Source organism: Bactrocera neohumeralis, unplaced genomic scaffold (assembly GCF_024586455.1).
Source record: "Bactrocera neohumeralis isolate Rockhampton unplaced genomic scaffold, APGP_CSIRO_Bneo_wtdbg2-racon-allhic-juicebox.fasta_v2 cluster10, whole genome shotgun sequence".
NCBI classification, from domain to species: Eukaryota; Metazoa; Arthropoda; class Insecta; order Diptera; family Tephritidae; genus Bactrocera; species Bactrocera neohumeralis.
The window spans coordinates 27,284,450-27,300,305 of record NW_026089623.1 but is presented as its reverse complement, the minus strand read 5'-3'; the positions used below and the strand labels follow the sequence as shown (position 1 = coordinate 27,300,305).

Genomic DNA, 15,856 nt, shown 5'->3' with positions numbered 1-15,856 from the left:
CTATCAATTAGATTTGAACATTTCTGACCTCAATAAGTGAAAAAGGTATTTTATCTATAAATTTTTTGTTAAGCTTTAAAAATAAAATTTTTGTCCTTACTACAGATAACAAAATATCCAAAATTTCAAAGATTCGTAAAAATTAAATTAAAATTAAATTGGAAGTAAAATTAAAAATCTTGAACTGGCAAGAGTTGAAGGCTCAACATCAACTATCAGGACCATTAAGAAAAATGAAAATGAAACACGGAAATCTGTCATTAGTTCATTAAAACATTGTTCCATCGTCTTACATTAGAGATGAAGTGTGAGTAAAAATGGAAAAATGTGTGGGGTTTTGGATTGAGGATTTATTGCAAAAGAGAATATCTGCAGATGGACATATGTATTATAAAGCAGAGGTCATTACAAATTTATAAGCAACTGCAGATATCAGAGCCATCAACAAGTCGTCAAGAGAAAGAAATTTTCTGCTAGTGATAGATGGCTAACAGGATTTCTTAACAGAAACGCATTTCATAAAGACAAAACGCATAAGCAATTGAAAAGGCAGCTAAAACCTTTCCGGCAGAACTAGCCAAAATAATTGAAGATGGGGGATATGTCCCCGACCAAATTTTCAATGCCGATGAAACGGGTTTGTTCTGGAAAAAACGCCTTCCAGAACTTTTATAGCAAAATCCGAAAAAATTGCTAGTGATTTTAAAGATCCTAAAGATCGGGTCACATTTTTGTTGCGTAGCAACGCTTCTGGTGACAAAATTTTAAAGCCTTTTAATTAACCAATCATTAAGGCCACGTGCTTTGAGAGGAAACATTCAAGAGTTACCGGTTCATTGGAGGGCGAATAAAAAAGCCTTCATGACAGTAGGTCTATTTACGGAATGGTTTGTTTCTGAACTTAAAATATATATGGAACAGCGATGTTTTGATTTTAAAGTGTTTTTGCTGATAGATAATGCGCGAAGTTATATTTGCCACCTAATACCACTTCCTTAATTCAACCATTACATCAGGGTATAATTGCTACGTTTAAGCTTTATTATATTCAACGAGCATTCCAACATATTTTAGATGCAGTAGAGAAGGACAACATTACCATCGGTGATGAATGGAAAAAATATTATATTTTGGATTGCATTATATAGGCTTCAATGGCCAAAGAAAAGTTAAGGGTATCAACATTAAATTCCTGCTGGAAAGCACTTTGGCCAGAATGCGTCAAGAGTGGTACCTCAGTGCCCTAAGCATCGATGGAGACTTTTGAAATTATAGACTTGGCACATGAAATCGGAGGAGAAGGATTTGAGGATCTACAAATTGAAGATGTCGACGAATTAATGATAGATAAACGCCTGATTGAATTAATAAAAGATGACGGCAAAACTGAGAACGATAATAGCGATAACGACGAGGTGACCGAAATACGTCAACTAACTGTAGGTTCAATTGATGACGTTCTAACATTTGGTAAATGTATGGTGAATCATTTCATAAAAATGATCCTAATATGGAACGTACCCTGGAATTTAAAAAACCAAAAGTTCAACTTTCTATGAAAGATTTTTTAATAAAACATTCGATGGCGCAAGACTTTTTGGAAAGTAGTCCGACAGTTCAAAACTCTATTACCGGACGAAAGTCACCATTGGATAATTTGATGGATATCTCCAGTGATGATACCGACTTTAGTCTAGTTCGTCGCAAACAAATGCGCTTGTTATCAAGTTGCGACGAATAATTATGTAGCTATGTAAATATTTTTACTTTATTTCTATTCTAATTTTTCTGTTCTTAATTGTGGACTAACAGATTTCTTCCGTTTTTTGCTTGCTCTAACAATTTTTCACTTGTATGAATTATATACTTTAAGTTTTAGTGCTCAATAAAATGCCATATGAACATACAAATTGTATGCATATCTGAAATTTTATGGTTTTCATCATTTTTACATGGTTTTTCCAAATAAATAAAGCCCTTTATCTCATTTTACACGGTTTCCAGAGGACATCCCCCCCATTTTACTATAGGAAATGCCTCGTTTTTTACACTGTTTCTTTTTACACGGATTTCTGAGGAACGTATGAATCTATCTTGTAAAAAAAGAGTTGGGTGTAATTGTTTATCAGATTCAACCCAATTTTGGCATATAGGCACAGGCACACTATTATCAGAAAAGAATTATCTCCGAATTTCTATAAAATATATCACAGATTGACAGATATTTTCGATAACGAGTTCGCAATAGGGTCCACTTTCTCGGTACGTGGTTGCTTGAATATTTGTAGTCCGACTTTGAGCACATTTAAAAGGCGTTCGTGCAAAGTTTTATTCTGATACATTCATTTGTGTTTGATTTGTATACTAGAAAGTGAACAAAATATAATATATAATTGTGTTACATGGAAAGTAGGCGTGGTGGTTGTCCAATTTCGCCCATTTTCACTCTGTGACAAAGAAATCATGTAGGTAATAGCTATCATCTATCGAATTCGGTTGAAATCGGTCAAATAGATCCCGGGATATGTGTTTTCGCCGAAATGTGGGCGGTGCGACGCTCATTGTCCAAGCATTATATCAATTCCTATAAAACCCGTACCAACTCGGGCGTAAAATTTTATATCTCAGCGCAACTATTTATAAATTTATCGCGCTTTTAGAAGTTTTTACCAAAACCCTTATATGGGGAACGGGCAAGTTTATAATCCGAATTCCTCCTTTTCACAAGGTTGTTTATGAATGCCTTGTACGATATCGGGTACTACAGGTTGAATAGTTTAGAAGATACAGTTATAAAGAGAGAAATACACACTTACATATAGCATGATACAGCATTTTCCAATAAAAGATATAGAAATAAAACAAAAACATACACAGACTAGTTGTTAAGCAAATTGCTATGTTTTTTAAGGATACACTTAAAATACCGAAGTTCAAAATGCCGACCCTTTAAAATACCCTCAAAATTAAATATGCAGCCAAATCAAAATACCGACAAATCAAAATACTAACTAAAATGCCGACATGTGAAAAATATTTCTATCGAAGCACAGAAAGAGGATTCTACTGACTAAGGGTTATGATGCTGAGCGTGTTTGTGGCCGGAGGCCAAAGGCCGCAGGGCCTCGAGCGAACGTAGGCATTACGTTATACACCCGTTTTTGTATTTAATGTGAAATACAATTGATACAATTAAGATCTGACATTCAATACAATTAAGATCTCTCATTCAATCTAATTTTCGAGTACTTTTTCCATTAAATCAAGTAATATGGCACGTTCAATATTGACTTCTAAAGCTTGATGAGATTCTGGTATAGTGACAGTAACGGTATTATCACCTTCTTGTCGAAAGAAGTGCAGACTGATTATTCCACCAGACCAAAAACCATACCAGACTGTCAATTTAGGTGAATGTTGTAATGGTTGTTCATGAATAATTTGTGGATTTTCTTCGCACTCGAATCGGCAGTTTGGTTTATTTACAGCACCATTCAGATGACTGTGAACCTCATCCTAGAAAATCATTTTCTTAAAAAAATCGTTATCGTTTTCAAAGTTTTCCAAGGCAAAATAATCGGCAAATTCACGAGATTTACGGTGGTATAATGGCTTCAGTTCTTGAGGGAGAACAATTTTATAAGCCCAAATCCCTTCTCAAAATCCGCCAGGTTATGGTTTGAGGCAGTCCTAATTCCTGAATCGACAAATTGTGGTCTTCAGCAACACTTGCCTGAAGGGCAGCAATATTTTCATTACTTCGAGCGGTTCTTTGTCAAATTAGCACTTGAACATCATGCAAAGAAAATTTCTCAGAATTTTCAACAATTCAACGAATAGCGAGTATAGGTGCACGATTATTGCGATCATAAAATGGCAAAAGTGCATGAAAATTTGCCGTTGGAGAACGATTATTTTGATAATAAAATTGAATAATTTATAAATGTTGTTATTGCGTATATCTTCTCACGAAGAAAGTGTAAACTTTACTGAATACAATGCAAAAATACAGATCATGAGATATTAAAAATGACTGAAACGACTCTTAGAAACCGTATAATTGGGGGACCGGGCAAAAACAGAAAACAAATTTAATAATTTTTTCCTTAGGATTTCGTAAATTGAGGAATAATTAAGTTATGTACAAAAAATTAAAAAGAGATTTTTAATAGTTCTTTTTAAAAAAGTATTGAGTTTCCAATTGCATAATTTGTCTAGACATAGACATAGCACAGCACGCCGCTACTGTAGAAATTAAGAAAAATTTGTTAGAAATGTTTTACGAGTTATTGCATTTAAGCACTCACAACGTTAATACATTGTAGTTAATTTTATAATTTTGTAAACATAGGTACCTACATCTGTGTATAAAGGGTTATGATATACATACCTCACATTTGACAAGGGCCCGAAAGTTTCCTCTGTAAAAGTGTCTGATGTTGACCCTCGCAGGGAATCCCAGCGATCTATTTTCTTCACTTGCTGTAAAGGCAACTTGATTAAATCTTGCCTTGAGCTGGCTTTCATAAAGGATTTTGATGAGCTAACACCAATGCTGAAAATATGCATTGAAGTGGAAAAATTATGTTACAAGTGCATTTGGGAATTTAAAAAGGCTATAGTTACAACAAGTTGAATTTTCTTAAGCACTTCAATGAGTGCTTCTTAAAAAAAGTTGATAGGACCAACAGCAAAAAATACAAATATTTAAGGACAGTAACATGTAAAGATGCACAAATAATGTTCTAGTATACTCAATTAAATTAAGCAATTACAAATATAATAAAAATTAATAATACCTTACAACATGGATTACTTTTTTGAAAACAGTTTACTTTATAGTTCTTTTGCTCTTTGATTACCCGATACTTCGAATTCTGGCAGTTTAATTTTTTATGTCCTTTCTAATATTTTTGATTAATATTAAGAGTTGTGGTGCCTTTTTGTGGTGGGGGAAGGTATGGACCGACTCTCAAAATGGTAAATAAAAATGTTCACCGAATTTTTTTGAAATATCTTGCGCTATACCGATATAAGCGGTACAAAGTCAACCAAGGGGAGGAAATACATTGTTTGGGTCCTGAGTGAAAATAGAATAAAGGAACATATTTCATACACGTTGTGTTATTTCTTTAGTTCTTATCTAGGTTTGGTTATACTGTCACGCTACACATAGATCCATTGGTCCTTAGTAGAGCCAGACTACGAATTTCCTAGATATTTAAGACGAGTTCTAGATAATTCTGAGGCATATAAGGCAATCAAAATACCGACAAATCAAGATGCCGACAATTCAAAAAATGGACAGAAGGAATTTTAAAATAAAGGTAGAAAACACCACTAACCGAATGTTAAATTTTTGAATTTTAGTTCAATAATAAATTTTGTCGATATCGGTTGGTCGGGTCCCGAGATATGGGGATTCACGGTGCCACGCCCATCGTCCAATTTCCGCTCTCATAAAGCTCTATCATGCAATCTCGGTGGCAAAATGTATCTGCCGCGTTTAGTTATTGATTTATCGCGCTTTCGGTAGTTTTTAGCTGGTTAGCTATGGCTCTTTACATGTTTTCGGTTAATAGCAATTTGTGGGCGTGGCAGTGCTCCGATTACGCCCATCTACGAAGTCGAACTTTTTTTGTATTAAGGAACCTCTATGTCAATATACAAGGTCTGTCGCAAAAGAAACAAAACTTTTTAAATATAACTGTTTCTGGTGGCGCCACCTATTGGTGGGTATATGAAATAAAAAGTTTGATCTCTTGTTGACATTTCGTAAAAATTTTCAGGCAATTGGATAACTACAATCGATGTTATCGTTCAAAAAGTGACAGCAGCTTTTGGTCATCGGTCGTAAAATGCAAAGAGAAAATATTAAATTTTGTTTTAAACTTGGGAAAACATTTACTGAAACATTTCAAATGATGAAAAAAGTTTATGGTGATCAGTGCCTATCCCGTAGTAATGTGCATGAGTGTTTTAAGCGATTCCAAGAAGGTCGTGAAGACCTCTGTGACGATCAGAAGTCGGTCGTCTTCAGAAGTCAAAAATAAAGACAATGCTGATTTGTTTTTACGATTCCGAGGGTATTGTACACCGAGAGTTCGTTCCATCTGTCCAAACGATTAATGCTGTGTTTTCCCTTGGTGTTATGAAGCGTCTTTTGTCACGCATTCGTCGTGCTCGACCACAATACCGTGAGGCAGGGTCCTGGCGCCTGTTGCACGATAATGCGCCGTGTCATCGGTCAACGCTTGTCACTGATTTTTTGACAAAAAACTCCATATTAACCATTAATCACTCACCCTTCTCACCTGATCTGGCACCCTGTGATTTTTACCTATTTGGAAAACTTCATTTGCCCATGAAAGGACACTGGTTTCAGGACTTTTGAGCTATCCAAAAGGCGACGACCAATATTCTCAAGAGCATTCCGAAAAATGACCTTAAAGACTCATTTGAAATGCTAATTGACCGGGCTAAACGCTGTATCGAAGCACAAGGAAACTACTTTGAATAAAAAAATATAACTTTTGAAAAATATTAATTTTTTGTTGTTCTTTTAACAGTCCTGTTCCTCTGCCAAAGACCTTGTGTCTCAATTTTTACTCAAGTTACAACTTGCACGGACAGACGGACGGACGGACTGACAGACAGTCAACCGGATTTCAACTTTTCTTGTCACCCTGATCATTTATATATATGTATATAACCCCATATCTATCTCGATTAATTTTAGGTGAACAAAACTATAATACTCTGTAGCAACTGGTTGGAAGTGTATACATAAAAAAGCAAGCGCCTGTCTACGAGCAGTCTGAAGAAAGAATTCGAAAAAACGAAATTGCTTTGAGTAAAGCAAACCATTCTTTACAGGAGGTGAATTTTCGTTATAAAGTTTAAGGATTTGCAAACGTTGTTCAGGTGTAAGTTTTTCCATGATGAAAACAAAAATAATATGACAGCTTGGCACAACTCACGCGTTTTGTGTCAAAAAAAGGGATATTGAAATAAGTGCATCTACATGAATCACCCTTTATTGTATTATAAAATTATATCACTTGTCCAACTTGGCATTTCCTTGTTTGGTCTGCCTTACTCAAATACCACTAATGCATTATGATATTAGTTTCATTGCTATACGTGTGTATGAGTTTGGAAAATATGAAAAAAATGATGATACTGTTGAGGCAATAATTCAATGGCATTTTAGAATCCACAATAAGGGAAAAAATTCCCGCGAATTAAGAGCTACGTATAAAGAGAAAAAACAACCAATAAGTAGTGTTCAATAGATTTCAAGCAAAAAGACAATACAGCATAACAATAACAAAAGAACTATACAAAAGCATTTCAAATCCTCTGTCACGCAGTGACGTGAAGCTTTTAAAGTGTAATTAGAGAAAATTCTAAAACATGGCCGTCATCCCGTTAGTAGGCCAGTAAATACACTCATCCTGAGCAAAATGCTTGCGTCCGAAACAGTGTATTGCAATCCTCGAACACTTTATTAAATTCATATGCCGATATTTTTCATACCGATAGCAAACTCTTAATTTTTGACTTATTGACGCACATTTGAAAAGGGTTTGAAAAAATACTTATAAATATGTACGTATCAAAATAACATTATTAAATTTAATTTATTTTACAATGAGTTTTTGAGTTTAATAATAATAAGTTATTATAATAATTTCAGGTGTAACCGCTGTAACGCTGGCATGCCTAAAAGGTACTATTTTTAAAAAGTTCTATTCTGATAGCTACATTGATGCTTGATTTATATACCGTAAAGTTTAAGGAACAGATGAAATTTAAAATTGTGATTCAATTCAAATTCAAATTTATTTCACTTTATCTTACATATCTATCATATAAATATATTAACAGTGACTAACGTGTATAAGATAAAGTACAGCAGTATCGCTTGCCTTTCCTGCTTAAAAATTATTGTTCGATGAGCTTTGATATGTAACTATTAATAACTTAGTTTTAGTAGGTAATACCTACTAAAGAAAACAATCGAAAAAATGTTGATATATGGATCCAATAAAATGTTATGTACTAAGTTGGTAATGAAGCTCCTGAAATATCAGATTTCACTTGAAGTTTGGCAGGGCCATTGTCCACTTTTTACCCAACTTCCTTTGAAAATTTTAAGTACCACCTTAACTGCAAAATCCAATATATGGTATTCGAAGTATGTGAGCTTATTTCACTCATATTAAGCGCTAAGTAGCTGAGAAAACATATCCATTTTTTTATTAGCACATTATGTTACCGAGATACACTTAAAATACCGAAGCTCAATATGCCGACTTATAAAAATACCGGAAAGAAATAAATATGCAGCTAAATCAAAATGCCGACAAATCAAAATAACGACAAATGCCGATGTGTGAAAAATATTTTATCGTGTCCGTATATTTACTTTGTGAACAGCAATAGGGAACTCGCCCCCTTTTCTACCGAAGCACAGTAAGATAATTCTACTGATTAAGGTTTATGATCCTGAGCGTAGGACCTCGAACGTACAATACCACCTTTCATATAATACACATAGTATTTTATTGTTTTTAATTACTCAACTAAAATTCAGAAATTTAACATTCGGTTATTAACCATTTTTTATTAAATGTAGCACCTTATTTTAAAAATTCTTCTGACCGTATTTTGAATTGTCGGTATTTTGATTTGTCGGTGTCTTGAGATGTCGGTATTTTGATCGTCGGAAATCTAAATTTCGAGATTTTTATTGTCGGCATTACCTTATACACCCAATGTTATCGTCATAAAGTTCACTATAATAAACATAATTGTTATATGTGATGGCTGCCCTACATCTAAAGTTATACATATTGACCGATGAACGTCCTCACTTTAAAGGGAAAACTTTATATACAAATACAATATTTAATCAAAAATTTAAATGGAATTTAAAATAGTGTTTTTTGGGAAGTAACCATGTTTTTAGCCAGATTTTCTTCATTACCAAATATATAGCATATATCTTTATATGCGATCAAAAACGCACTTGTGAAGGTCATTAGAGCATTATTTCAACCGAAGTTAACATGGACCAGCGGACGGACATACGGATAGGCATACTATACATGCTCTCGCAACGATAATATCCCTTGAATTCAATTTTTGTAGCTTTTTGGGTACACTGTACATTTTGTATCATCATAAGAAAGAGCTCGCCGCGCCACAAATATACTACAGTACGATTCGGTGTATAACTGCCAGACAGCAGAGAAATATTCAGGCCAAATAATGAAGCAGAAAATAAAAGGTAAATACTAAGAGAATGTGTAGCATTGAAAGAATACAAAGTTAGTTCAATAAGTGTGGCGAACTTTTTATTTCTTCAAGGTCTAGGGAATACGGTGGCTGCGGCACCATTAATGTATTGTTTTTAGCCAAATATTCTCGCACGAGCAAAAATGAATGAGTATGGGCGTTATCATTTGACCTTTTGACAAGCACTCATGATGCAAGACGCCCTTGTTTTCGTCTTTTCTTGACGAGTTCGGGCGTCCGTCACGCTCTTTGTCGTTCAGATCTTCTCGACCCTCCAAGAACATTTTGTACCATTGATAAACGTTGCTGTTGTACTAGGTAACTTCATCATATGACAATGTTAAAATTCGGTATGTGTGTGCGTACTTAAATTTGTGTTTAACAAAGAATTTTATTAAGATTCTTTAATCCATTTTTTGAAATAAACAAAAATCTAAGGCGAACCAAAACTAGTCCAAAACAGCTGTTAAAAATCAACTTAACATTCAAAATAGTCGGCCTTATCAGCATAAATAAGACATATGTACATATGAATACCAACATCACCAAAACAATCGAAAATCGAATACACATACATAGCCTTCGAAACTTGAAATTCGCGATACTTTTTATACAAACCTCGTATACTGCGTTAGATTTACTGCTGCCACTCTGACCACCTTCTGCCCTCAATGGAAAAGGTCTTCGACCTAATTTTACAGCCCACCCATTTATACTCGCAATTACTCTTGTAGTTGTAATTATTGAAAAAAAAATAGATTAGTAAGAGCTCCTGACAGCCATTCAGAATAATGCGCTCGAACGCTGAGCATTTTGCCACTTCCGCATGAGTTCATTCAAACATCTACTTAGGGGGTATTGAGATAATACACATAGTACGAGTATATAACCTTGTAAACAAGGTGTAGTGTACAGTAGAGCGTTAAATCGATGAGTCATGACTTAAATGTAAGGAAACGAAATGTGCGGAAAATCAGTAATTTCGCGGTTTATATATTTCTTGCTTTCATTAAACTAAAATTAGTTAGAAATAGTTTTCTTTGCGTGATAAAATGTTTGGTATAAGAGAAATTGTTGGTTTTGGCCACCAAAACTCAACAGTATCAGTATCTTTTTCTATTATTAAACCAGATTAAGATTGCACGCATTTGGTATTATCAAATTTAACAATAGAGAATAATTAGTTTATAGATTATTGATTTCGGTTGGTCCAAATAATGCAATAAAAGTTTACAACGTCTAGAATAAGTAATATAGCTCAAATTAAAATAATAGTGGGCTGTAAAGGAATGATGCCAAAAAATATTTGTTCGGATTTTATTTTTATGAAATAAGCTCTCAGGCCACATCTTTTAGGTATAACTCAATTTGTAATCAAAACAAGTAAGGAAGGGCTATAAGTTCGGGTGTCACCGAACATTTTATACTCTCGCACAATAAAGTGATAATCAAGATTTCATTATCAGTCATTTACATATTTTTCAAATACCGTATTTTTGTAAAGTTTTATTCCGCTATCATCATTGGTTCCTAATGTATGTATATACTCGTATTATACAGAAAAGGCATCAGATGGAATTAAAAATAGCGTTATATTGGAAGAAGGCGTGGTTGTGAACCGATTTCACCCATATTTCGTACATGTCATCAGGGTGTTAAGCAAATATTAGAAAATATTATCCGAATTTCATTGAAATCGGTGGAGTAGTTCTCGAGATATGGTTTTTGGTCCATAAGTGGGCGACGCCACGCCCATTTTCAATTTTTAAAAAAAGCCTGGGTGCAGCTTCCTTCTTCCATTTCTCCCGTAAAATTTAGTGTTTCTAACGTTTTTTGTTAGTTGGTTAACGCACTTTTAGTGATTTTCCACATAACCTTTGTATGGGAGGTTGGCGTGGTTAAAATCCGATTTCTTCCATTTTTGAACTGTATATGGAAATACCTGAAAGAAATGACTCTATAGAATTTGGTTGACATAGCTATAGTAGTTTCCGAGATATGTACAAAAAACTTAGTAGGGGGCGGGGCCATGCCCACTTTTCCAAAAAAATTACATCAAAATATGCCCCTCCCTAATGCGATCCTTTGTGCCAAATTTCACTTTAACATCTTTTTTATGGCTTTTATGGCACTTTATAGGTTTTCGGTTTCCGCCATTTTGTGGGCGTTGCAGTGGGCCGATTTTGCCCATCTTCGAACTTAACCTTCTTATGGAGACAATAAATACGTGTGCCAAGTTTCATGACGATATCTCACTTTTTACTCAAGTTTCTGCTTGCACGGACGGACGGACGGACAGACAGACATCCGGATTTCAACTCTACTCGTCACCCTGATCACTTTGGTATATATAACCGTATATCTGACTCTTTTAGTTTTAGGACTTACAAACAACCGTTATGTGAACAAAACTATAATACTCTCCTTAGCAACTTTGTTGCGAGAGTATAAAAATACAAATGTGTTAAGGATAGTTGTAATGATTTTAATATATTGTGTAATCCTCTTAAACTACCATTATTCGTTATTGAGCAATTGCTCATAAGTATTTATGATATACTTATACATAGTTTTAAAGCATTTTTTACATATTTGTCTGTTTTGTTACGGTGCTTTTCAAAAGTAATCAGTATGAATTCAATATGATAATCGTTCTGATTCAAAATATATAAATATTATGTACATATGTAATATTTCATATAATTCTTTATCGAGCGGATTTGGAATAACCTACAGGTGTTGTTCTGTATTGGCTTCTTTTCGCTTTTCAACAAGATATGTGCGCATAGTAAAGTGCATTTGTACGTCTTTACCCATTCACCAAAAAACATATGTATATATGCTTGCGTGATTCATTGAAAAGTTAGCGTAGGCCAAAAAGCAACCACGTTTCGATTTAAACTCGTAAATGTATTCACAAGCGCAGTCGATTGAACGTTTAACTACTGTTGGTAACATGTGTACAATGTAACAGCACAGAAAAGAATTATATTTGTTAGAGTGTGACTTTAACATTTAAAATATACAAAGTAAACTACTTGAAAATGTTTTGCTTTAACATTCACATATTATAATTTCTGCACGTTTCCCACTTCCTCGTACTTGCTAAATCATTGCTCATAGCTTTCTCCTCAAATGGTTTTGTGGTGGAGTAAGTGTATAATAATAAGGATATATTTACTTGTGTATACAGAGCACTTAAGTGCTTCAGACTTCAAAGAAAGCATGTTGTACATATATTGTGACTATCGTCACCTAAAATACAAAAATATTAAGTGGAGCAGGTAAAAAGCGATACATAATAAAAATCACCATATGGAAACAAAATTTGACTTTGGTTATACGAGTAACTTGGTTACTATGTAGTCAATTGTAAGCCTTTTTGATGATGATAGGTGGGATTGTTAGTAACGGTAAATATCGGGTGTTTTTTTGGAATGTAGTTTTCAATGAAGCAATACAGAGAGGTACAGTATGTACCGAAGACAATATTGCTGTTTTGGAGCAGTATATAGAAGAAGATCCGTTCCCAATTATTTTGCAAGAAAAAGTGTTTCAGCGATGAAGCTCACTTTTGGTGAATTGTTACTAAAAAAATAATCGAATTGGGAATAATGATCATTGATCGATTTCAAAAATTAAGACGTCCATAAGTTTACAGTCAATGGGGGACGCTATAGAGACAGGTTTAATGACATTTTCCTGCTTGAATTAAAGAACGTTTAAGTGAACGACCTTTCGTTCCAACAAAAGGGCGCTACATGCCATACAGCTTAGGAAAAATTCAATTGATTTATGAAAACTTTAAGTGAGCGCATTTTCTCGCGTCGTGCATCTGTGGCGTGACTTTCAGATCGTTCGATTTGGCACCGCTGTTTTATTTTTTGTGAGGACGCTTCTCTACGCTGATAAGCTCGATACAATTGTTGCTTTAGAAAATAATAATCGACGCGTCGTCGTTGACATACAGACCCAACTGCTGCATAAAATAGGAAAAAAATTAGGATATTAGGTGAAATTTGTTCGAGCCATCCCCGGCGGTCACATGCTCGAAATAATTTTTAAACATAATTTATATTTACAATAAAGCTAAATTCCTGAACATAACATTACGTATAAATTGTTTGGGTTTTATTTCTTTTTTAAACCCACATGTCTTTAAAAAGGCCCTTTACATATTGTATGTATTTATATAAATATGTATATCTGCACGCATCAAACATTTTCCGTTTTCAAAATATAAACACTCTTGATATTTATATATATAAATATATTTGCATATAACTGATTCTAACTTTGGTCGTGGTATTGTAACAAAAAATTGAAAATCCTCCGCTTGGCCCGAATCTTATATACTTGTATTTTGTCCGTGTCCATTTAGAAAGTTTGTATTCGGTAAATAATGTTCTATGGAAAGATATCAAAATTTTGTAGCCAATTATCCACTTATAAGAAATGGGTGTTTTCACTAGACTTAGATTCTTTCAGACAAGTAAAAATTATTAAGTTTACGGGCAAGAGCACAGAAGATTCAGAAGAACCCAAGGGACTCCGAAAATAAGCTGTTGCGATCAAAAATATCAAATTATCAACAAAATTCATTCGGACGATTATAAGAAGAGGTCAATCGATATACCTGGGAACAACATGTTGAAAATATCATTGCATTCTGAATGTTTACAAAATTAAAATTTACCGAGTGAGCTTACAATCGCCTGCTTCTCCATGTCACAAACCAATGAAAAATACACAAAGCAACGAGTTTTGTGGACTTCGAATTTGTCCTTTTTGATGAATGACTGAAATAATATTTGGAATTTTATTTACACAGCATAAAGCTTTATCATAATATAGTAACAATAATGTATGTTTGTATATGAGTATGGTGTAAAGTTGATTTCATTGTCACATTTTTTTTTTTAGCAAAAAGGAACTATAGGGTATACAAAAACTGCTTGTCTGTACAAATATAAGTTTTTAGTAGTTTAACACAAGTCCGCCATTGTAAACATTTTGCGGCACTAATACTGTGAGTATGTGATATAAATGGATGTTTTCACATTTCGGAGTCATATTTGTGCGTTTTGTGGTATGGTGTCACGCAGTATTTCTCAGTCCAAAAATTGCCTAGCAGTTTAAGTGTTCGTTTGTATAATTAATACCTCTCATGCAAGCAAATCAGGCAGAAATGTGTGAATACTTCGAAAGAACGCTCATACATAGTATGTACATTAGGGTGATTAAAAAAAATTTTTGTTTTTCAATTGGTACTCGCAAAAATAGGTTCCTAGACACCTCTAAGAAAGCCTCTCCAAATATGAGTTTTTAATTGTAACGGGAAGGTCCTCCGCCTAACGGTTTTCTATTTTTTTTTTATTATCAGATAGAAAAATTTATATCTCGCTTTCAACTACTTGAAAAAATATCTTGTTAATTAGGTTTTGTAGGAAATTGAATGCTCTAAAATATGGTCTCTTATGATTTTTTCGTAAACCCAACCGTTTAAAAGATATTAACGGTTGAAATTTGACTATTTTTGGGAAAATTTTTTATTTCTTATGAATTTTATAACTCAATGAAAAAAATTATTATTGCTTCGATTTCACATTGTTATACATATTAAAGGTAGCGGTAAAGCAAGGCTTATACATTTTGCATAATACTTACTCTGCTTACTGTAAATATTTTTATGATTTTTATTTTTGATGGCCTACCTGTTGCAAAATTGGATTTTTTCGAACGGTAACTATTGAAAAACAATAAAGCTACATAATCTTTCATTTTTATAGCGCAACCATTTATTATTTACTGAATATCGAAAGAAGTGAAAAGGGCGAAAACACAAAATTGAGCTTGCAGAGCACCCAAATTTATGTACCCTAATATTTACCTTTAACATTACAATTTAATATGCAAAGCACACAAGACATTACTACAACGCATACAAAGTAATGAAATATTAAAAAGGTATAGGGAAAAAATCAATAATACAGCAATCATAAAATGAAATTATCCGGAGAGTAACATTTCTTAGTTAAATGCGTTAAATACACATGGTTTTCAATTTCAATACAACTAAAATTCAGTTCATAAGTCTCGCTATCGCTAGCAATTTAATTTTACCATGCATTATTTCTCAAAAGGAACTCACCTGGAGTCTTGTCCGTTGCCACTGCCTTCCTGCACCCGCATCGCATACAATTCCTGAGAGAACAGCTGCAATCATGAAATTAAAACAAAAGCACCAAACCAAATCAGAGAAAATTGCAAATAAAAGAAAATTAGGTTCTAAGAACGAACACGTAATGAAACAACACACAGCAATGTGTAGGTATAGACTCATGGAATAAATGAAAGTATGATATTATTTCACTGAGCATATAAACAATTGCTGTTCTTAGCACTCTTTGAAGGCTCATTAGCCACAATGTACAGGTTTGCGTGATTGCGTATACGCCCTGCGGCACTCTTGTACAAGCAACGTTAATTATTTATGTCATCAGATACGAAATTTCGATACTAAAATGTAAAATATTTAAATTTGGTTGTTGAA

The 15,856-nt window shown here is 33.8% G+C and overlaps 1 protein-coding gene across 1 annotated transcript in view; it reads right to left on the bottom strand.

The window, feature by feature from the left end:
* LOC126765597 (nitric oxide synthase) overlaps positions 1-15,856 on the bottom strand; it is an 86,466-nt gene that overhangs the window by 34,850 nt on the left and 35,760 nt on the right. The window contains exons 5-6 of the mRNA XM_050483206.1: positions 15,455-15,519; positions 4,391-4,555 (exon numbers count right to left, since the gene is read on the bottom strand). Of these exons, the coding sequence (XP_050339163.1) occupies positions 4,391-4,555; positions 15,455-15,519 (230 nt within the window). The remainder of the gene's footprint in view (positions 1-4,390; positions 4,556-15,454; positions 15,520-15,856) is intronic.